Source organism: Lethenteron reissneri, chromosome 25, assembly GCF_015708825.2.
Source record: "Lethenteron reissneri isolate LAM-NWPU_2019-01 chromosome 25, ASM1570882v1, whole genome shotgun sequence".
In the NCBI taxonomy this organism is placed as follows: domain Eukaryota; kingdom Metazoa; phylum Chordata; class Hyperoartia; order Petromyzontiformes; family Petromyzontidae; genus Lethenteron; species Lethenteron reissneri.
The window spans coordinates 3,301,873-3,324,568 of record NC_083803.1 but is presented as its reverse complement, the minus strand read 5'-3'; the positions used below and the strand labels follow the sequence as shown (position 1 = coordinate 3,324,568).

Genomic DNA, 22,696 nt, shown 5'->3' with positions numbered 1-22,696 from the left:
CCACAACGGGCCGGAGTGGGTGCCCACCGTGGTGGCCACAACGGTCGGAGTGGGTGCCCACCGTGATGACCACAACGGTCAGAGTGGGTGGTCACCATGGGGGCCACAACGGGCCGGAGTGGGTGCCCACCGTGGTGACCACAACGGGCCAGAGTGGGTGGCCACCGTAGTGGCCACAACGGTCAGAGTGGGTGGCCACACGTGGTGGCCACAACGGTCAGAGTGGGTGCCCACCGTGGTGGCCACAACGGTCAGTGGGTGGCAACACGTGGTGGCCACAACGGTCAGAGTAGGTGGCCACCGTGGTGGCCACAACGGTCAGAGTGGGTGGCCACCGTGGTGGCCACAACGGGCGGAGTGGGTGGCCACACGTGGTGGCCACCACGACATTCGTCGAAGCAAAAAAAGCCACGGCGATGGGTGCCACGTCGTGGCCCAAAGCTGCCCACGGTAAAACTGCCTCTTCGCAGTCGTTGGGGAGGGGGGTGGACATGGCTCTGGCTCACCGTAAATTAACTGCGATGATGATGACGGTGGTGGTGGTGATGGTGGTAATTATTGTGACAAATAAAAGTGGTCAGTCAGAACTTGTGTAGTGACGTCTCGTTGCACGCTTATGGTCAAACCAAGGCAGAGATGGTTTCGTGGCCTAGTTGAGGCCGGACTCGGGATGACAACACAAACAAAACGTCTACAGCCAGCGTCGTCAGAATCCCCACATCACACCACCCCTGCCACTTCTGCAGGGCGCTTACCTGCTGGAAGGGTTAGTGACACAGGGAGAGTGTCTTGAAGGTGTTTCCGCAGGTACAGTACTTAAAAAGAGGACCGAATGTCCTCCGCTCAACAAACGGTACGGGGATTTATTTCGCCTCGTCTCTTGCTCTTCCACCATTTCCTCTTGAAACGAGAGCTGCTACTGCACCCCAGTGCTCCGAGTGTGAAATACAGGGATATCCGGCGTCCCTAAGTGTTATAAGGGGCCTGCAATGCCCCCTCGTGGCAACACTCGGGATATTCATCACATTGATGTCCTTTAACACGCAGGTTTTCGCGACCGATATTCATAATACAGTACATGGGGTTTTTTTGGGTTAAGATTCGACACCGCCTGGTATTTCCAGACAGTCTTCCATTCAAGTACTTACCTCGTTCAACCAAAAGCTTCCAATATTGGAGATCGAGTATAGTCGTGGTGATTTGGAGATTTCTCCCTGCAGTGTGTGAGACATCCCCAATACACCTACCCATTAAAAAAAAACTAATAAAATGTGATTTGTATGCATATTACCGTTATTGGTAATTTATTCTTTGACATTTTCAATTTTTTTCTCCATGACAGAAATTGGTTTTCATTCGGCCTAATCCCAGTGAATGGCACCCCTTAACTAATTCATCAATCCATTAGAAAGAGGTGACACTTCGTATCTGGAGTGTAGCCTTAGAGATGGGGCAGGCTTATGAGAAGTTGCAGACAGGATGCAGTGCACTTTCATAATTTAACACCGTAAAATGTATTTCGCAATATTACCAAGGTGCAACATCACATCGAAATACGAGAATGGTGGAAGAATACCATATCGTACGATTATTATGATTTGATATATAACACAATGGCATTCAAAAGATGTGTAAGCTATGCCAAAATTATGTAGCATTATTAATGCGCAATGTACACTGGTAATCTGGCCTGGTGGCTCCGCGGTAGATTAACAAGCTTACTAACACAAGCTTACTAACACAAGCTTACTAACCACAAGACTGTGAGTTAAAATCCTGGTTGAGTGTTACATTAACACATCATATCTCTGATGATAAATGACTTCCGCTTTGTGGGGAAGCCAACAGTTACATGTTTAGCTTCATAATTAGAATGCTTACTGTTTGAGATACACAGGGGGAAGTGCTGTTGTTTTTATCCAAAATAACCAATAACCAATTGATTGGCACCCCTCACAAACATTTACGGCCTTCGGCCAGGAAAGTCACAAAAAATTCACACGAACGACGCATTCATGCAAGCACCCGATGCTCCGTTTTGAAATGAAACATCTAAGAATTGTATTATGTTTTGAATTCGATAATTTTATTTCTTAATTAAAAACTGATATCATTTTACATCTGGAAGACTTAATTGAAAAGGACATTTCGTGTGCTTTTTCTTTCGTGTTTAAGTAGATGGCCTTGCTGGGGGTTCGGTTCGATGCGAACTTTCACCTGTTTGAGATTGCGGGATCGAGATGAGGCGACACAGAGCTGGCCGTGCGAGAAGACCGCCGTCTGCAGATCGATTCCAACATAATCAAACGTCTGTCCTTGCGCCTCCGTCGTTCATGCAGGGGGCGCGTAGGTTTGCAGCGCCCCCTGCATGAAAACGACGGAAAGTGCAGCGTTCATCACAGATAAAGTTGTGCGCTTATATAAGAGTATTAGGGGAGTGACCTTTGAGAACATGTATTATGCAATAACAACCTCTGGGCAATAATACAAAATCTGGAATTGGTTATATAACCTATTGCCTAAAATACATTTGTAAATAATTAAATCACAGGTCATTTTAAAGCAAAGTTTTCAGCCTGTCATTGTGCCTTCTTAAACCCACAGGCATCACTTGGTGGTGTAGGAGTCAAATTGTCCAATTTTATACGAAATATGTTTGTGACAAGGATGATGCCCAAATGGCTGAATTATGATGCTGACAGTTCAGGCTAGATCTGAATCCCCTCCACTGGGTCCTGCAGTTTCCTTCGGCACCATCTCCAGCTCCTCCTCCTTTCCCCACTCCTGCTCTGGCTCCAGTGGCATCAGCGTGCTCACAACAAACAGGCTTAGTGGTTCCCCAATGATGCCCACCCTGCAGGCACAGAAGATGGAAGGAACCAAAATGTTGCATCATGGATAAGTAGCTGAATAAACATGACAGAGAAATCGTGCATTACACGAGTCTATTTGTGTTTACCCTAAATAATGATAATGAGTGACTCAAGTGTGAGTCCTGAGCAGGCACTTCTGAAATCTTGGATTGAAATATGGGTAGTCACCTGTGATAAAAGCAGGATCTCAAGTGTCACTAATAGCTCTACATAAAAAAAATCATTCACAATAGAGGTGCTTATTCACTTAATCTTAAAAAACTCCTACTCTGAGATTATATATACATATAAACATATAAACCATACTCTCTAGTAGGGCATGTGAGAAAGTGTGCTGCTCGCGTGACAATAAAAATGTAATTTAAAAGGATCTCAAAAGTACTGTAGTTTGATTAACTTTTCTTTTGCGGGCAATTCCCTTAACACATGGGGTGTGCACTGCTCTGCAAGAGCTCCAACTGCATAATTTATGCCACTTGGAATAAATTTGGGAAAAATATAATAAAAAAGAATGTCATCACACTTAACCAGAGAAGACTCATGCATAGGGTTTATCGCTTAAAAGGTTTAGCACTAGAGCTTACTGACATCCATGCAGTTGAGACTCATTATGAGGTATGTAAATATAGGAAATGGTCCAACTATAATACTATGAACTATGATATAAGCATTGTGAAATAATAACATACTTAATTTCTGGGCATTCCTCTGCAGCGGGTTTTGTGCTGATCCCTGGAGCTGTTGCAGGGAGTGTAGAGGTATGGACAGGCAAGCGGAGTGGCTTGAATAGGTAGAGGGACTCCTCTTTGGGTGTCGGTAGGAGAGAGACCAATGCGGGAGATCGCTGGGTCACAACGCTCATTATGGCCGGACGTTTTGGGTACATTTTTCTGAAAGAATAAGACGAACAATGGTAAAAGGTCAATTATGTTTGCATATGCTTAACCTATTTTTAAAACATTAATTATAATGCTGCACATACTGTATACAAAGTTTAAAATATTCACCCGTAATATTCTTTGTGGTTACTGTGATATCATATACTGTATGCATCATACTTAATCTTAAAACAGGAATCAATTAAGATAACTTAAAATATACGTACAGATTATAAATCATGTAAACTGTCTTTTCTTGAACAATCACTTTTCATATATAATAGCTACCCATATTATTACATCAAAGCTGATTGGTTGGAAGCCAGAAGCTGTGCACCTGAATTCTGCCTGTGTAATTCTTCTCCTGCCCTCAGGCCCTGCATTGCCAACTTCCTCTTCCTCCTCCAGGTCATCCTCACGTGTCCTCGGGGCTAAGTTGAAGGCATCTGAGCGAAGCAGCCGGCTCAGCTCCTGCTCAATGAGTTCTAGGTCTTGCCGTCGAAAGGTCACCCAGGATGCCAAGATGCACAGCTCGTACAGGTACTGTGTGGTGGTCACAAGCATGCACACATTTTAGGAAATCCAGCTTTAAATATTGTCATTATAAACACAGTTTTTTTTAGCTGCCTGACATATAATGTATATGTTAGACAAGCCTAAACCCAGCAAATAAAAATACTTCATAAATGTTCAGTGCTTATCATAAGTGTGCAGTGCTTATAGGAAACTTCTGTAGATATTCCTTTACATTGCTACTTGTTTTACATTACATACTAACTTCACAGGCAGTTCTTTCGAAGTACAGTAATGTGTCACTGACAGTGTAAGAAAAATAAAAATGGTAATCCTGACCTCATACATGTTTCTGTCACTATGTGTTGAAGAAGTTTTTTTCCTGCAAAATATTTAATAGACAAAGGAAGTTTTTTTTTTAATATATACATTCATGCAACGATTGCTTCAACTATTGTATATCTCGAACATTTACATTTAGTCTTATTTAATTTTGCCACTCCATCATTTTCAGCTGGCAACTCTTGAGGTTTATTATCTTAGGGTAATATCAAAAGTAATATTGCTTAAGTGCTATATTCAATTATTACATTTACAGTATTAATGTGGCACGCATCCTATGAGGTAGTTTAAAAAGTGCATGTGAAGCTCATACAAATAGATCCAAATTATGTTTTATCCTTCCCTTTGAAATCAATATATAACTCTACATCATTGTCTTTGGTTCTTTCGGTAAAGTCACGTAGAAAAATAATAATAGATCACGACGTTTCGATCGCCACACAAGCGACCGTCCTCAGGTGGGATCCCAACTTTACCGAAAGAACCAAAGAGTATGGATTCCTGCAGTCATGAAAGCTTCAAATCAAGATTCAATATCATTGGTTAAAGCTGATAGAAAGGAGGCACCAAAATGGCAGGGCGCGGAAGGGCAGTTAGCATCCATGTACAAGGTTAAGTCATGCTTATGGCATATACATTTCCCCAGCATTCCCCCTATGTACCATGAAGGGTCATAGGGGAACTAATTCCCCCATACTTGAATCACTGCTCAATGGCACTGATAAGAAGAAAATATTTTTTAGAATGCCACGATGATTTTCTTTCACAAGGAGCAGAGCACAATGTCTTATTTTTTTTTACAATTTGAGTCAAAAATGAAAAATAAGTCTTGTTTGATAATTAAGCGGACTCATTCAGAATATCAAGCTTCTACAGAGATACAACCACAGGCTTGGTGCGAGGCTCACGAGCCACAGGCCATGTGGTGGTGCCGCTGGAGGCCGATGCCCAGCAGCAGCACGCAGTAGGTGCACGCCACGTGTTGGTGAGCACGCGCCACAGCCTCCAGCACCTCCGCCAGCTCGCGCTGCTCCGACGCACTTGGCTCCCTGTGGCACACACCAACAGCGTAAACAAAGACACCAGACACAGTGAAATGTAATTTACACGTGGAGTTCAGACATAGTGCACACACACACGCACACAACAATGCAGATTTACACATATATAATTATGTATTGTGAAAGTGAAAATCATTAGTCAGATATATAATGTACGTATGTGGGTTGATAGTACATTATATTTACGGCACCATTGATGACTTTGCAAATACACTGAGCAGTTTATTGAATGGGTCTGGAATAAATACGAGCGGACAGCCCAATGTACATGTTCTGTCTCATGCAGTTAGCATTCCTGAAATTCGTTATGTTTGAATTATACGTGACTTATGCATGCTAATACACATTATATGCCACTCAACGAATGAAATGTAATTTATCTGAGTGTTTATCGAGATTCAGTGTAATGTAATGAGCTACGTACGCCATCAGGGGTTTTGGTCGTTTTTCAAGTGCAATTTTGACAAAGAAACATGACATGTAGCTTAGAAGAGATTTCAAAAAATCATCAAACTGCTGGGTCCTGCAACAACAACAACAAAAAATAAACAAATGATATATTAAAAAAACTGTGCTGTATAATTCATTGAATATAAAAGTTTCAAAGTTATCTAGTTTTTCATGAATATGTAATGACTATAGTGCCTGCATGCGGTGTGAGGGATTAGTGGCCACGGGAGGTAATGACAGGGAAGTCAGCTTACAGTACGATTGCACTAGTGGCCACGGGAGGTAATGACAGGGGAGTCAGTTGGGAATGCGAAGGGACTGGTGGCTATGGGAATGTTCGAGAAGAGAGCGTGGTCACGTGACGGAAGAGGACTGTTCTGCCCCACGGCAGGGGTTTTGCCTCACGGCAGATGGGGGGGGGGGCGGTATGTACACAGGAATTTCCTGTTTTTGATGCTAATTTTGGTCACGTGACTAGGAAGTTGCGATTTAAGATTCCCGTTCAACCACGCGGGCGTCGGCCATTACACACATAATTCAAGGTGGCGGTACACATCGCGTCCCAATGAAGCCAGCCGCAATTGTCCATTGTGGGACTTTAAGAAGCATTGTCTGTAAGTTCGTTGATGTTCTTATATTGGCAATGTTGTTATAATGTTAGAATGACCGTTATAATGATGTAAATGCCTTTATAATGCTGTTAAATTGTTATGATAAATATGAGGCCTAGTTAACAATGAAGCCTGCTACTTTCCTTATTGTGAATGTTACTTGTAATTTAATAAGTCGAGTCAAACTTGTACCCAAGTAACTATATTGCGATCCTGAGAGCAAGGATGACGAAATATCTCATCCACAATTTAGTGCTATGTGTAATACTGTACATTTGGGGTGCAGTGTGATGAATACACGATGTGCCTTCATGTAACACAGCAGCTTATGCTCTTGTATAGTTATTCAGTGGTAATGTAGGGGCCTGGTCTATCCAGGATCTATTGTTTAGAAACATGTTATCTAAGACAATGTTATGATGCTGTGGTGTTCATTCATTGTTGGTGTTTCCGGGTATTAACAGATGCTGTATCTGTGCTGTTTTCTTACCAGTTTTACCTCGTTAAATTCAATAAATGACGTTTTGGAGTCGGATGTTCACCCTGGCTCCGAGGGTTTATTGGACGCGAGGTTAACTACTCAGCTAGCGGTGCAACGCAGCGCACAGTGAGGCCAAGACAAGGACGGTCGAGTCTGCCGGTGGAGCGAGCATCCAGAGTCAGCGAGAATGATCGAGAAGGGCGGTGTGGCCTCGTGTTGATTTATAAGGGAGATGCGCGGGAGACTCGGCTATTGCAGTGGGGGTCTCCGCCTGATGTCAAGTAAACGTTTCTTCAATAAAGTGCCATCTCAAGAGAAGTGTGTCAAGTCGTCATTACAAATGTATAAAACAAATACTTTTAACACTTACAATGGTATTCATACTTACATTATCATATCCACAAACGAAGGTGACAACTGGGCTTCAATAGTTTCTTCCAAAGTGCTGAGTGCAACATCTAGGAGCAGAGAATTGATTTATAGATAATTTACAAATCCCTCAAAAGTAATGTAGAGTATCGCGGTGCACATCGTCAAGAACCATGGCGCAACAAATAAAAGAAGCTAAGCTGGCGTGTTATCCCCACATTTCACATGGTGCATTGTAACAGTGTCAGACTCCTGCTGGGACGCGGGCTGCAGGGAGCCACCACCAGGGCGCCACCCAGTCGAGCTGCTCACACTTCCTTCATACGTCGATGCCCTGTGGAGACATGACAACATGGCAGTGACATCATGCTTCACCAAGAATCTTGATAAGTTAATCCACCCACAATCGTTTATAACTTTAACAAAAATAGCATTATGGAAATAGGTTGTCCTATGCAAAAACTGGTGCTTGCCAGAGGAATGTTGAATAACATCATCAGCCCAATGATCCGATCGAAATTCCTAATTTCGATCGGATCATTGGGGTTTATTAGTAATAAATCGGCATTTTGCGACCCCCACTGCCACTGTGTAGCATATTATTATGTGCCAGGGACTCTATGAGATGATTGGACAATAGTCTGAGTCCATAATTGGCAATAAGTAACGGCAAAGCAGTTATAAGTGACTCCCAGAATTGAGCGTAGTTGCGTATACAGCGCACGACTTCCCTAAAGGCAAACACCTTCAGCGAGCGCGATGCCGATCACACGACGCGGTTCGAATTCGACCCTCGATCGATGGCTGCGCCATCGCCGCACACACGTCGAATAAAAAGCAAGGGACAAGTCCTTACTTACTAACAACTCTTATAATTTTTCACTGCTGGAGGGGATGCCCCCCCTACCTGAAAATCCTGGCTCCGCCATTGCCAATGGAGATGTATGTTTAACTTCTTTCGCACCGTATATAGCCAACCGCGCTAATCGGAGGTGCGGATGTGAACTTCTCAGTATTCTTCTATAGAAGACATAAACTTCTTCTCTTGAGAGCTCTGCTACAGATCTGCCCCTTGACCCTGAGCATCTTCTATGAATTGAAATGAAAACAATTAAAACATACATCCTGATATAATTACACTGCTGGATGAGGGCCTCCCCATGATGTTAATAGTTCAATGCACTAAACACTAGGCAGCTGCTTTAATCCTCTCTATGGATATGCGTCTCTAACATGGACAGAAGTGACCCTTAAATCTTGACTTAAAGCTTTCGTGACTGCAGGAATTAATATTCTTTAGATCTATAGAAGACATAAACCAAATAATACGAAGTGACCCTTCTCACCTGTCGCTGTGCCTCACCCCAACCTCTCGCAGCAGAAGCCCCTTGTGCCTCTTCTTCCTCTCTTTCCCGTCTGGTGATGCGAAAGCACTGCCAGCACAAACCTCAAGTAAGCAATGGGAACATCTCAAACTTTACTTAAAGCTTTCGTGATTGCAGGAATTCATATTCTTGGGTCTTTCGGTAAAGCCACGTAGACAGAAAAAAATAAAAAATATATAGACGTTTCGATCGCAACACAAGCGGTCGTCTTCAGGAAAAGGGGGTTATCTTCTAAAGACAACTGCTTATAAAGGTTTGAAATGGACATAGCCCAAATGCCAGCAGCCAATGCCAATGAAAGTGGTGGGCAGCATCCGCGGCGGTGGTGGGCTTTCCACCAATCAGAAGGCTGCCAGGCAAAAATTAGCATGTCGATGCAAGATCGCCGAGCCTTCTACACGGCGAGTGCGCCAAGGTGGTTATGTTAATGTGAGAGATTAGCATGTTAATCGGAGATCGCCGAGCATCCTCCATAGCAAGCTTGCCAAGGTGACTATGTTAATGTAAGAGATTAGCAAGTTAATGGGGGATCGTGAAGCAGCTGCCTCGAGGATGGCGCGCGAGGTAGCTGTGTTAGTGAGACATTTAATCTGTTAATGTAAAAAATCAGAGAGCCGAAAATAACAACTTACATTGGAAGGTGGTAGGCTGGGAACATCACAGCCAGTTATGACTTAAACTGGTTAATCACATCCTTCCAATGATTGCTCAGTTTGTACCCATCTTCTCGGTTGAAAACGTGCCCGTGTTTTAATATATCTGGATAACTTCATTAACAAATCTTTGTTGATAGCCAGGGGGTTTGCAGAGTACCTTCGTCTTGGAGAAATCAATTTCGTGTGTGCCCACAGCATTAAAACAATGATCAGCCAGGGCTGAGGTATTGGTCCTTATAAACATTTAAAGTGAAGATAAGTTGGCCATAAGTGACACAGGGTACAGAGCAGGGGCGGTTTCTTCATTAGGGCGATTGGGCGACGCACCACCAATGTCATTGAACCACAGAGTCACGCTCGCCGTCACTGTGCCTCTGGATATAGTCCAATTAGCGTCATGTCACGTTCTGTGGAGTACCGCCTCTTTTTGGGCGATTTCCCTCCAGCTGAGAATCGCCCCGAGTGGCCCCATAGACTTAAATTCAAAGATGTTTTTTTTCGACCGGGGGGCGCTGCAATGCATTCTCTATGGCTTCCGGGAGGGCTCGCCTTAATGTGCTTACGTCATCATACGTGCTTACGTCATCATACGTAAGCACGTTTCATCCAACAATATAATTTGTCGCCACCTAGTGGTTTGTTTTAATAGGTTGTATAGAAACAAACAAGATGTATTGTAAGAGTCACTTTATTTTTCATTAATATTAAAGAAGTGAAGTTGCCTTTACATGCTTAAGCTGTTAATTTATCCATTGCATGGGTGGACCTTATCCTTATCAATCATCCAGACATTTGCCCCCCCTGAGAGATTTTGCAGGAGCCGCCACTGGTACAGAGAAGACACGATTACAGGTAAGACCACGCTGCCAGATACCTCACGAACTCCAGAGACTTTGTCTCATCCCTCCAGCACCAGCGTCCAGGAGCACACATTGGGGGCTGCAAACACAGTCCAATAAATCCATCAATCAACACATTTACACATCTACACTCACACTACTGGACCACACATGGAATGTACGTGTACCATCTCGTTGTCAATCTACTGCTGAATGTTTTGTGCCTGTGCTCAGCAACAGTTTTAAATAACTAGAATTTCAGTGGCCTATGGCCACCTTATTCTAGCTCGTGCAGAGGGCTTCTCAGCGCTTTCGCACCTCGACAGTCGCCCCCACTGATGTCCTCTTCCCCAACCCCCCATGTGTAGTAGATACTACTGACTCTATTGTATGTAGGGGGTGTAGTAGATACTACTGACTCTATTGTGTGTAGGGTGTGTAGTAGATACTACTTACTCTATTGTGTGTAGGGTGTGTAGTAGATACTACTGACTCTATTGTGTGTAGGGTGTGTAGTAGATACTACTGACTCTATTGTGTGTAGGGTGTGTAGTAGATACTACTGACTCTATAGTATGTAGGGTGTGTAGTAGATACTACTGACTCTATTGTGTGTAGGGTGTGTAGTAGATACTACTGACTCTATTGTATGTAGGGTGTGTAGTAGATACTACTGACTCTATTGTGTGTAGGGTGTGTAGTAGATACTACTGACTCTATAGTATGTAGGGTGTGTAGTAGATACTACTGACTCTATTGTATGTAGGGTGTGTAGTAGATACTACTGACTCTATTGTGTGTAGGGTGTGTAGTAGATACTACTGACTCTATAGTATGTAGGGTGTGTAGTAGATACTACTGACTCTATAGTATGTAGGGTGTGTAGTAGATACTACTGACTCTATTGTGTGTAGGGTGTGTAGTAGATACTACTGACTCTATAGTATGTAGGGTGTGTAGTAGATACTACTGACTATTGTATGTAGGGTGTGTAGAAGATACTACTGACTCTATTGTATGTAGGGTGTGTAGTAGATACTACTGACTATTGTATGTAGGGTGTGTAGTAGATACTACTGACTCTATTGTATGTAGGGTGTGTAGTAGATACTACTAACTCTATTGTGTGTAGTAGATACTACTGACTCTATTGTATGTAGGGTGTGTAGTAGATACTACTGACTCTATTGTATGTAGGGTGTGTAGTAGATACTACTGACTCTATAGTATGTAGGGTGTGTAGTAGATACTACTGACTATTGTGTGTAGGGTGTGTAGTAGATACTACTGACTCTATTGTATGTAGGGTGTGTAGTAGATACTACTAACTCTATTGTGTGTAGTAGATACTACTGACTCTATTGTATGTAGGGTGTGTAGTAGATACTACTGACTCTATTGTATGTAGGGTGTGTAATAGATACTACTGACTCTACTGTATGTAGGGTGTGTAGTAGATACTACTGACTCTATAGTATGTAGGGTGTGTAGTAGATACTACTGACTATTGTGTGTAGGGTGTGTAGTAGATACTACTGACTCTATAGTATGTAGGGTGTGTAGTAGATACTACTATTGTATGTAGGGTGTATAATAGATACTACTGACTCTACTGTATGTAGGGTGTGTAGTAGATACTACTGACTCTATTGTATGTAGGGTGTGTAATAGATACTACTAACTCTATTGTATGTAGGGTGTGTAGTAGATACTACTGACTCTATTGTGTGTAGGGTGTGTAGTAGATACTAATGACTATTGTATGTAGGGTGTGTAGTAGATACTGACTCTATTGAATGTAGGGTGTGTAGTAGATACTACTAACTCTATTGTGTGTAGTAGATACTACTGACTCTATTGTATGTCGGGTGTGTAGTAGATACTACTGACTCTATTGTATGTAGGGTGTGAAGTAGATACTACTGACTCTATTGTATGTAGGGTGTGTAGTAGATACTACTGACTATTGTGTGTAGGGTGTGTAGTAGATAATGACTCTATTGTGTGTAGGGTGTGTAGTAGACACTACTGACTCTATTGTATGTAGGGTGTGTAGTAGATACTACTGACTCTATTGTATGTAGGTGTGTGTAGAAGATACTACTGACTATTGTATGTAGGGTGTGTAGTAGATACTACTAACTCTATTGTATGTAGGGTGTGTAGTAGATACTACTGACTCTACTGTGTGTAGGGTGTGTAGTAGATACTACTGACTCTATTGTATGCAGGATGTGTAGTAGATACTACTGACTCTATTGTATATAGGATGTGTAGTAGATACTACTGACACTATAGTATGTAGGGTGTGTAGTAGATACTACTGACTTTAATGTATGTAGAGTGTGTAGTAGATACTACTGAATCTATTGTGTGTAGGGTGTGTAGTAGATACAGTACTACTGACTATTGTATGTAGGGTGTGTAGTATCTACTGACTCTATTGTATGTAGGCATATGCCTTCAAAAGACATTTGTTTTTTGGGAGGTCAACAATTTTTGGAAGCCTGTTGAATCAACTTTTTACCCCCACAACTGGGGAGAGCACTTTCTATAACCTTTTCATTCAGGCCTCCTGAAAGGATCTTATACTGTAATTTGGGTGACAAACGAAACGCTGGGCTTTCATAATAGATGTGAAAAAAAGGTCACCGGACCAGATCCTGCACCAATAACAACTCCGACACGTTCGTAAATAACTCTGCATGTTAGAAAGAACGAGTATATAAGAGGCGACGTTTCGGGTGAATGACCCTTCCAGGAAGCAACACAAGTTGCGGCTGTTACTCACCTTCTTCACCTGCTCCATCACGCTGCCTCGATCCCAACCAAACTCGCTCCGACTGCAATCCCTTTAATCCGTTCGCTCACATTTGCGGGCGAAACATCTCTGCCTATCTCTCTCGCATCCCACGGGGCCTCGACAGCCAACAATCCCGTGTTGTTCACTCAACAATAGCAACAACGAACAACAATAAAACACAACCGTGAGCGTCGAATGTATATAACTAAAGAATATATATATCCGGCTCTTGTTGACACGGTCGTTCCCGGGCAACCGAGTAGCCTTGCGTCCTTCCGGAGGGCATCTCACTCTGATGCCCCAACCCCCTTCCCATTGTGACCGCTGCCACGTGAATTCCCAGATGGAAACTTGTTAAAGTTCGCTCCTATCAGCTGTAGAGGGCATTTATCTGATTTGAAGCACGTATCAGCGGGCTTGTATTTACCTTGGTTTACGACCGTTCCAATCTCAGTTTTGTTAATTGTGCAAGACGTTAGCCATTAAAGATCCTGTGCTCGTTGTCTGCAATGTCGATGCCGTCTTTGTGTTTGTTGTGCTCCAGCACCACGGGACCTCCCTTGTAAAATAGTCGGGCAACTTGGTTGATCGGGATTGTCCGTAACAACTCAAATAAACCCAAGTCTGGTACGTACTACAATATACACTGGAGTGATTAAAACAAACACAACTGTATATCAACAGAGTAATATAATGCAAGGTGTATATAGTTTTAGCATTGCTCCTTTTCTGTTAGTCTTAAAATGCTATCATTAAATACAGTAATGCTATACTGTAAATTACACTATTGAACGCCATCACCAACTGGTGGACTAGCTGGGGGCGAATTCGTAGAAGTTGAACAGATTATAGAGAGTGTATCGAAGTGACAAATGCTCGTTGTATGGAAGTGGGTTTTGCAAAAACAATTCTATAGCATCCACTATTTCACACAATACACGAGTTATTCCTGTTTAGGTACGTGGAGACATTTGTACAACGGAGCACTGCACATCTCCATGATATCATCTCTAGGAAATGTTTCCAATAAACACAACTTTCACTACTCATTATACACACCACACATTGCCATTGCAGACATCACACGCGCCTGTGTTTATCACACCCCTCCACCTACGATTAGCACCCACCACCTCTAATTATCACGGTTGGCTGCGTACAATCCGAAAGAAGTTCAACATGCTGTACATACAAATGCAAGTAGAATTCTACGTCAACATCAATCCCAGTGATATGTCCACAATCACGATGAATGATTACACTTCACAATTGGATAGTGTAACTTGTATGAATTTAATCTGACCATTCCAGTTTCAAAACAACGTGCATCACATTTTGCATGTCAAATATTGACAATCGTGACAGAAATCATAAAAGTGCATCGATCCTAATACTGTAATGGATCACAGATTGAAATGAATACCCATTTTGGCTGGAATAAAATCTACAGTATTCCACAATCCATCTACTCAAGTGTTTTTTCTTTAAAGACATATTTCAAAATGTGCAAGAGATTGAAAAACTTTGCTCAGTGTAATGATATGCAAATTGACCATGAGATATGTAAATCAAATACTTCATTCAAAAATAGGAACATATTTGCCACTATTCTCATAAACTTAGAAGCTTCACTATTCACGCAATTATACAATTACAGATGGCATTCTATGGCTATAACTGAAATTCTGTTAATTTCGTAAACATGCACTGCTAGGTTTAAAGGCAGATCACACACCATTGATAAGTCATTAGTTTAGTGGTAACCTTTAGATGACGTCATAGCCCATAGATTTATTGCTCAAATTTAAATCATAAATGAAGCATGAACATTTGGTTTGTAACTTTGTAAAAATAAATCACTGCTTTGCATCAGAGAACTGTATTACGGCATATTCTCCTGACACCATCCAGTCAGGGTCTGCAGCAGTGAGCGTTTCAGCCATCCCAGGCTGCAGACCAACCTGCAAGTCTGCCTTCAGTGCACGCAGACTGCAAAGCGCTGATGGATGGAACCCCTGCAAAGCCGTCTCAAATGCTGTTGTGTGATCCCATTGCCGATCCCCTGTTAGTTTGCGATAGTTGAGGTCGCCTTTGAAAAGGATGAGGTTGGATCGCTGTAGCTCCGCGTACAAGTCTGGTGCGATGGCCTCCATGCTGCAGTACTCGTGCGGCAATGTCCAAAACATGTGGTCATGGTATACCCAAGAGCCATCCTTCAGATGACTACGCCATGCAGCTCCTAGCTTGGAAGACCAACGGTGATTGCTTGCCATCAAGAGGTGGACAGTAAAATTTACGTCTTCTTTGGTGACATCAGAAATGAACCATGGCATACACTTCCCATGAAAGTGTATTTGATCCACAAGTTTGGAAGCTAACAAAAATTCTGCCAATACTAAATCAGTGAAAAGCTCAAAGCCTGCATTATCCAAAACAATGTCTAGCCTAAAGCATTGTGTGCTGCTTGGGTTCTTTTTGAGTTTATCTTCTAGTGTGGCCCACACAGCTTCTGTGTCATCAATAAGGATTTTGGCCTTCAGATCGTTTAAGCCAGTCAGTGGGCTTGCTTTTTGGGGGTTGTCTCTTCCAGCCGATATTGAGAGGTCACACTTGTTGCCCCACAAGCAAACCTAGAAATAAAACATCCAAATGTATTAACACATGTTTACAAATTTACACATGGACTCAACTGTCAATATGTACTGCTATATATAAAACATATACATTAATAATTACGCTCAGATTACGCAGTTTTGTTTTTAAAATAAAAATTGCAACAGACCTGCAGTAGTTGTTGAAATTCTTTCTTCACTTCATCCTTATTCAATCCAGATATTTTATTTAGAACTTCACCAAGATGATCACATAATGAAATGATTGCTTTCTGAGAATCAAAAAAGCTCTTCTCTTTGAGCTCACTGAATACATCATGATCATTGAGCGGTGGGCTGTGAAGAAAATATATTTTCACGTTTACAAATCACATGAAATGTCATGCTAATGCACTTTTTAAAAATCAGAATCATGCTTAAGATTTTGCTCAAGTTAAAATCCTTACCAAAGTGCCACGGCTTCTTGAACTCTGCGGTACATGTAGCACTCCACGTAAAGCCATGCCGAGGTAAACCAGCTAGGCATTGCTGTGAGGGACCGTTGTGCCTCTAGGTATGCATTCCACTCGCCCACATCAGGTCGCCCATCGGTCAAGGGTGTAATAGGCTTGTCTGTAAGAAGCTCGTTACGTAGTTTGGAAAGAAGTGATATGATCTTCTTGTCGGCCTCGCTTCCTTCCTACCAGAGAAAACATTATACCAATGATGCATAGAGGGCATTTGATTCAAAAGATTAACCATGTCTAATATGCCAATGTATACATGGCATTTGTAAAACCAAGGTATACTTCTAAAATGTGTGGAAATACACCAGAGTAAAACTGTTTTGGTACATTTTATATGTTATTCAGTTATAAGTTTTATATAAAATGTCAAATTATTTGAAAATTATAATAGGTTTAACCTCCGGTCGCTTCTTTAATCTGTTTAAAAAAATGTGAACGTTCGTGCATTATTGCCTAATATGCAGTTTACAGTGAATTACCCCGTGACATATTGTTGCGTAAAGCAGACTTTGACCTCGGTCACCATGTGATGCCCTCGGGACTCAATATAATGACATGAAATTGCTGTTTTAGACTGTAGATTAATTAAAAACTAATCACCGTGGCAATACCAAGAAACACTAGTGGCAACACATGGACAAAAAAACACACTGCTCATACAACACCTCGCCATGCTTCTCATGGAACTTCGCGCGGCTCCGATGGAGTCTGTCGATAATTTGCGTGAGGATTTTGGGCAGGCGGTCCTTCACAGTGAGATACGCGAAGGATCTGCGAGAGCCGGCACAATTCACACACATACGATCACTTAACAACGCTGCTCGTTATCGTTGTTGCGGCAAATAAAAGTTAACGCGTTGAGTCATGGCCAGTGAGGAAGGCACTGGGAGTCTCCCGTGTGACGTGGGCCCCCTGCATCTTAGCCGTGAAGCTCCAAGGCCCAGAGGCCATGTCAGGACCTCCTCTCCCGCCCACCGCCACCTCACTACCAGCGCACGGGCAGCACAAGAAGCAAACCTGTTTTAAAAAAATGACGGTGATCCTTGCTCCAATGAGCTGTGGAGGTATTACAAACATGTAGTGGCAAGTGTGGCACCACGCCCAGTGTCAGTGTAATCCATCGTTGGGAGTAAAACCATCGTGGCTGGGATCATTATCACTGCACACTAATAGTTTTCGCACATACACAGCAACGCACAAATACACACACAAAAGACACAGCCAAAGACCGCGATACTAAAATGATCCGCTGTACAGCCTTAATAGGGTTGTGGCGAGTGTTGTGAGCAATAACTTAGACCACACACGTTTAAAAACACACGCGTGTATACACACGTCCACACAGGCTACACACATACACGTGTAGACAGACATGAGTACAGTATACACACAAACGCTTGCGTACACATACGTGCGCGCACCCTAGTGCAGTGTACACACACAAGTGCACGCACGATGAAGCCACTGGAAGCAATGCACTTTTAAATTTACAGGGTGGCCTATAATTCTGAAATCATGATAGGAAAATAACTCATCCATATTTTTTTTGTTTCTGCAGGTCCAATATGCCTCCGAGTAAGGAAGAAGGAGTCCAGATAATTATTCGATGTTGAATTTTAACAGACTGCATGCAGACCCGAGCCAATACCACAGAGCTGTCTTGTTCCTATGATTCAAGACTTATGGGGCATCCTGTCGGTCGTAAACTCATCTCTTTAGAACTGCTCTTTAGTGTTTAGTTCGTCGTCCTTCTCACGCGCCTCCCGATTAGCAACGGGTGGCTCTGTCGTACGGCGCGAAAGACGTTCAACACACGGCAGCATATACAGTACAACAAATATAAAGACAAAGATCCCCCGTATAGCCTCAAGACTGTAGGTGCAAGTGCTGTTAGCGAGCACCTATGAAGACCGGAACGGTGCACGAGGGGGGGGGGGGGTGTGTGGCCAGCACAACACCCGACCGCCTTTGTTTCCCCCAGGGGCGATGTTTACTGCACACCGCAACAGGTTACTAATTTGAGGCCGAGTCGACCTAGGGGATGCCCAGGACCGGTTGCAAATAATCGTCACCGGTGTTGGTCGTGAGCGGGGAATCGCCGGGTTCGTAGCGCAGCACGCTGACCGCGACACTACCGCTCCCTACAATGTACACAACATCAACAACCACCGCCATTCGCCACTAAGTGGCGGTGACGTCACCACGACGCTTGTGCCAGGCCAAGTGCACCTTGAGGCCACGTGAAGTGTCGAACGCCCGCTGGCAGGAGGTCACGGGTCAGACCCAGCAGGTGCCACAGGTCGACTGACTGAGATGACCGAGATGACTGGCTGATGCACCACCTGTGCCCCCTACTGTGCCAACACAACATCTACAACACAAACCAGGTGCACGCGTTGTGGGTGGCGAGGGGGGACCACACGAACCCGACGCGCGCAGCTGAGAGCGGATCGGGAAGCGCCTCCATGGTCCCAGCTGGATGTGTGGAGAGGGGAGGGGTTGGCGGGAGATTTCCGCTTCCGGGTCACGCGCGCGAGCCCACGTGACCGCGCCTGCTTCCCCCACGCTCGCCCCGCCCCCCCACGCTCGCCCCGCCCCCCCCACGTTCGCCCCGCCCCCCCCACGCTCGCCCCGCCCCCACGCTCGCGTGCGCGCCACGTGACCCAACAGCTTTGTTCAGAATGTTGAGGCTGCAGGAGGAAATCCGATGAGCTATGAAGCTTTTTGTTTTTACAGATGTCCGGTCGGGGCGGGTCCGAACGTTATGACAAACAATAAAAAAACACTATAGGAGTGTAAAGTATAGGAAAGGTCAACTAATTATGAAAAAATATAAACAAATAAAACTAGATAATGTTTTACTTACCAGCTCTTATCATAATTAGATTATTTATTTACACTGGAGGAATTCTATGAGCTATAAAGCTTTTTTTTTTACAGATGTCCGGTCGGGGCTGGTCAGAACGTTATAACAACAAATAATACAAAAAACACGATAGGAATGTAATGTTTAGGAAAGGCAAACTAATCACTTCAAAAACATAAAAATAAAACGAAACGTTTTAAAAAATGTTACCAAGTACATCACACTGAGCAATTAACTTATGTTTCAGAAGCGACCTCATCGGAAATTATAGCTAAACAAAGTGGTTTATCATGTGGAAATTTATAGCAGAAAAATAATGTTAATTATATAAATGCAGGTTTCTATTCGGAGAGTGAGCAGACACCTATTCGTGGATGGGATTATATGTCACTATTACGAATCGTAATAATTTATTTTACGTTTAGATATTAAAAATTCGGGGCGTTTATTTCGTACAGGTAAAATGTATCAAAGTGAAACAATAAGACTGACTCTACAGTACAAACTATATAATAGGAACAGAAATGTAATCATGGTATCGCAATCGCAGAAGAGGAAAAACCATGCTTACCGCATGGCCCATGCAACATACGGCTGCAGATTTGCATGCATTTGCCATACCACTTGATTTGCTGGAGGTTATGTCTCAAAGAGTTTTGGGCAAACTCTTTGACCAGATTGCCTAATCACCAGGGCGATTCCCTAATTGCAACGCGACTTTACGCTAAAGTTTCTTAATCTTGGATGTTTTTTTACAAGAGCTCTCGTGCTTATCCCATTATGAACAGGGGAGGCAATACTACTTGTTCATTAAAAAAAATGAACGCACACATTTGTCAGTTGCACTGCCTTTAAATGTTAAGTATGGTATATAATATGCAGCGTTTCTGCCAATGGGCCTTCTTCACAGAGCACATGCCAGAAATGTACTCTGAAGACGTTCCATTACCCAAAAGTCGCATATATTATACTGTCTACGTTGATTTTTTTAGGCCGCAGTGTTATTGACGAACTTGTTGAGTTTTTGTTTTGTTAACTGCTCCAATGCCAAAGCAGCAATATCATCACCAAATAATGCATTTGACCCATAAACGCTTTCAACCTCAGTTGGAAAGCGTTTAGGCCAATTTAGCTTACAAGATTTACATGAACGTAAAGCTAGGTAAAACTATTCCTCCAGATACTGATTATTATCCTCGATAAATGCTTTGTTGAAAGTGGCTGCATTTAAATGTAATGTACAGCCCTCATTCCATCCACTGCTGAGTGAAGGCCTCTTCTCACTACACATTTCAGTCATGGTGGTTGTTTGACCAGACTTCACGCTCGTCAATGTGGGCTGATGAAGAATGGAAGCCTAGACTTTGTACATGTCTTACAATACCCTCCACTAGCCTTAGCCACATAGTACTCTTTGGTTCTTTCGGTAAAGTCACGTAGGTATAAAATAAAATTAATCACGACGTTTCGATCGCAACACAAGCAATCATCATCAGATGGGAAAACCACAGCAAGAAATTCAAATCTAGATTTTAGCCACATAGCTTTGAATTGAGCTCAATTGATGGGTTCATAGCCACCATTCGAAAAGGACACCCCAGACCGCCGCATAGAGCGAGACAGCCTTTAAGCCCCACATACACGGAGCATCCGTGTCTCCCTGGACGTGATGCACGCACGTGCGTCAAGCTACACGTGAATCAAAGCGCACTCAGCTATACAGGGGAGAAATCCGCCCTCCGAGTTGCATGCAGCGAGCGTTAATAATTGTTAACCCGTGCATTGCGCCACGTGTGCGCGCCAATGCACATGCAGGAAGCGCACACAATTTTGTGCTATGAAATCAAACGTGCAGGTTTGATTCAAGGAGATAGGGCAATATGTATCAGAGCGCGGTGAGATTTGGGGAACACGCGGGGAAATGTTGGAGAAAGGGCATGTTGCTCACAGTGCATCAAAACAAGAGGCCAGATGCTCGAGTGTATTGAGCATTTCGCAATCGCTGCCATGGCTCCCCTACTTGTCACTCACCTCGCCACTTGCTGGCTGATTTACAATAAAATGCTTCTCACAAAGCAGTAAATGCCAAACAATGGACATTAAGTATCTTCAGGCCTGGGGTGCAATGATGACACTGGAGGGCCCCTCACGTTCCCAGGTGATGGAGTACACATCATACAACCATATCCCCAGTTGTACTACACATATAGGACGACAATCACAGTTTTGTCACTAGGAATATCTGGTAAAAACATTTTTTTTATTGAACCGAGATATGAATCTACAGACCTTATATGACCTCACCAGGCATTGCTTTCTTTTGTGATAAATACGTGACCAGTCGACCGCAATGTCCAAAGTGCCTCGTGCTGCAGATGTCAGACTTTCAAGCACTTCAACAACATGACTACTGTATAGTGTTTTTCAATTCCAACGCTCTTCTCAATTATATTACATTTGAAATGAATCTACAGCAATCTTTGCAACAAAAACAAACATGATGCAGCGGGTCCCTACTCCAACGAGCTTACATGAAAATTCGGTAGAACACTGCCCCAAAAACATTTAATAAGCATTAATGTCTCTTTCACACGTTCTGTGCTCCAAAGCAAATATATTACTCGAGGCCTCAGCCTCCAATGATTGTACTTCACAGGGTGACTTTGTTAGTTTACAATAACACACATGCATGTTGTACACTGAGTTGCTACTGAATTGGAAAAAATCAACCTCAAGTTTCTAAAACACCAACGCAATGCACACACTTGTTGCCTGGCATTCACACGTCTATTAAGCAATATACTATATATACACACAAATTGCCGTCAACAAAAATGTTCAGCGTTTGTAGAGGTAGGATTCTCAGATGGAAGAGGATTATCTTGAATGACAGTGGCTGTCATATAATGTGCACGAGAAGAGCCACCACTCAGAGTAATGGCACAGCAAGAAGGGTGGCTCTGGGCTCGGTTACGTCGCCATAATGCCACTGGACCTCAAGAGGTCAGGCAGGCCATACAGCCATAGGTAAACTTAAAACTGAGGGTAAACCACAGTGTAGATGGTAATATCGCCAGATGGCTTCAAGTGATTAAATTTAGGCTTTGCCATTTTAGGGTGATGCTTGTTTTTTGTATGCTGGTAATTCCCACAACATAACTCTGGTTTACCGGGAGGCATCTCAAAGGGTCTGCAGCCGGTTGCATTAAACTCCTATCGTGTAAATGTATCCTCGTTTGTCATTAAAAGCCTTATAAATCGGGGGGGGGGGGTAATTATGGAGAGATAAAAAACCACTTCGGATGTTTATGCAACAAACTAAATGTCCTATGCTTAGCTGTGTGTACGGTGGTTGGTTGCGTCAGTTACTTTGTGTGAAATTACCGATTCTTCCCTTCTCCCCCTCTACCTATTGTGGACTGCCTCTATATAACAACAATTTCCATTGTCT

General features: G+C 43.1%; 2 protein-coding genes across 2 annotated transcripts; both read right to left on the bottom strand.

The window, feature by feature from the left end:
- Positions 1-1,696: 1,696 nt before the first annotated feature.
- On the bottom strand, positions 1,697-13,618 carry PPP1R36 (protein phosphatase 1 regulatory subunit 36). The gene is made up of 11 exons (XM_061558923.1): positions 13,250-13,618; positions 10,494-10,558; positions 8,925-9,011; positions 7,797-7,912; positions 7,598-7,667; positions 6,092-6,190; positions 5,515-5,655; positions 4,604-4,646; positions 4,089-4,294; positions 3,563-3,763; positions 1,697-2,854 (listed from the first exon to the last, which is right to left on the bottom strand). Exons 1-11 carry the CDS (start codon positions 13,265-13,267, stop codon positions 2,704-2,706), a joined length of 1,197 nt encoding a protein of 398 aa, XP_061414907.1. The 5' UTR covers positions 13,268-13,618; the 3' UTR covers positions 1,697-2,703.
- Positions 13,619-14,535: 917 nt separating this feature from the next.
- Positions 14,536-18,931, bottom strand: ARMT1 (acidic residue methyltransferase 1). The gene is made up of 5 exons (XM_061558922.1): positions 18,806-18,931; positions 17,045-17,150; positions 16,320-16,552; positions 16,044-16,209; positions 14,536-15,891 (listed from the first exon to the last, which is right to left on the bottom strand). The coding sequence occupies exons 1-5, from the start codon at positions 18,844-18,846 to the stop codon at positions 15,118-15,120; spliced, it is 1,320 nt and encodes a 439-aa protein (XP_061414906.1). The 5' UTR covers positions 18,847-18,931; the 3' UTR covers positions 14,536-15,117.
- Positions 18,932-22,696: the final 3,765 nt, after the last annotated feature.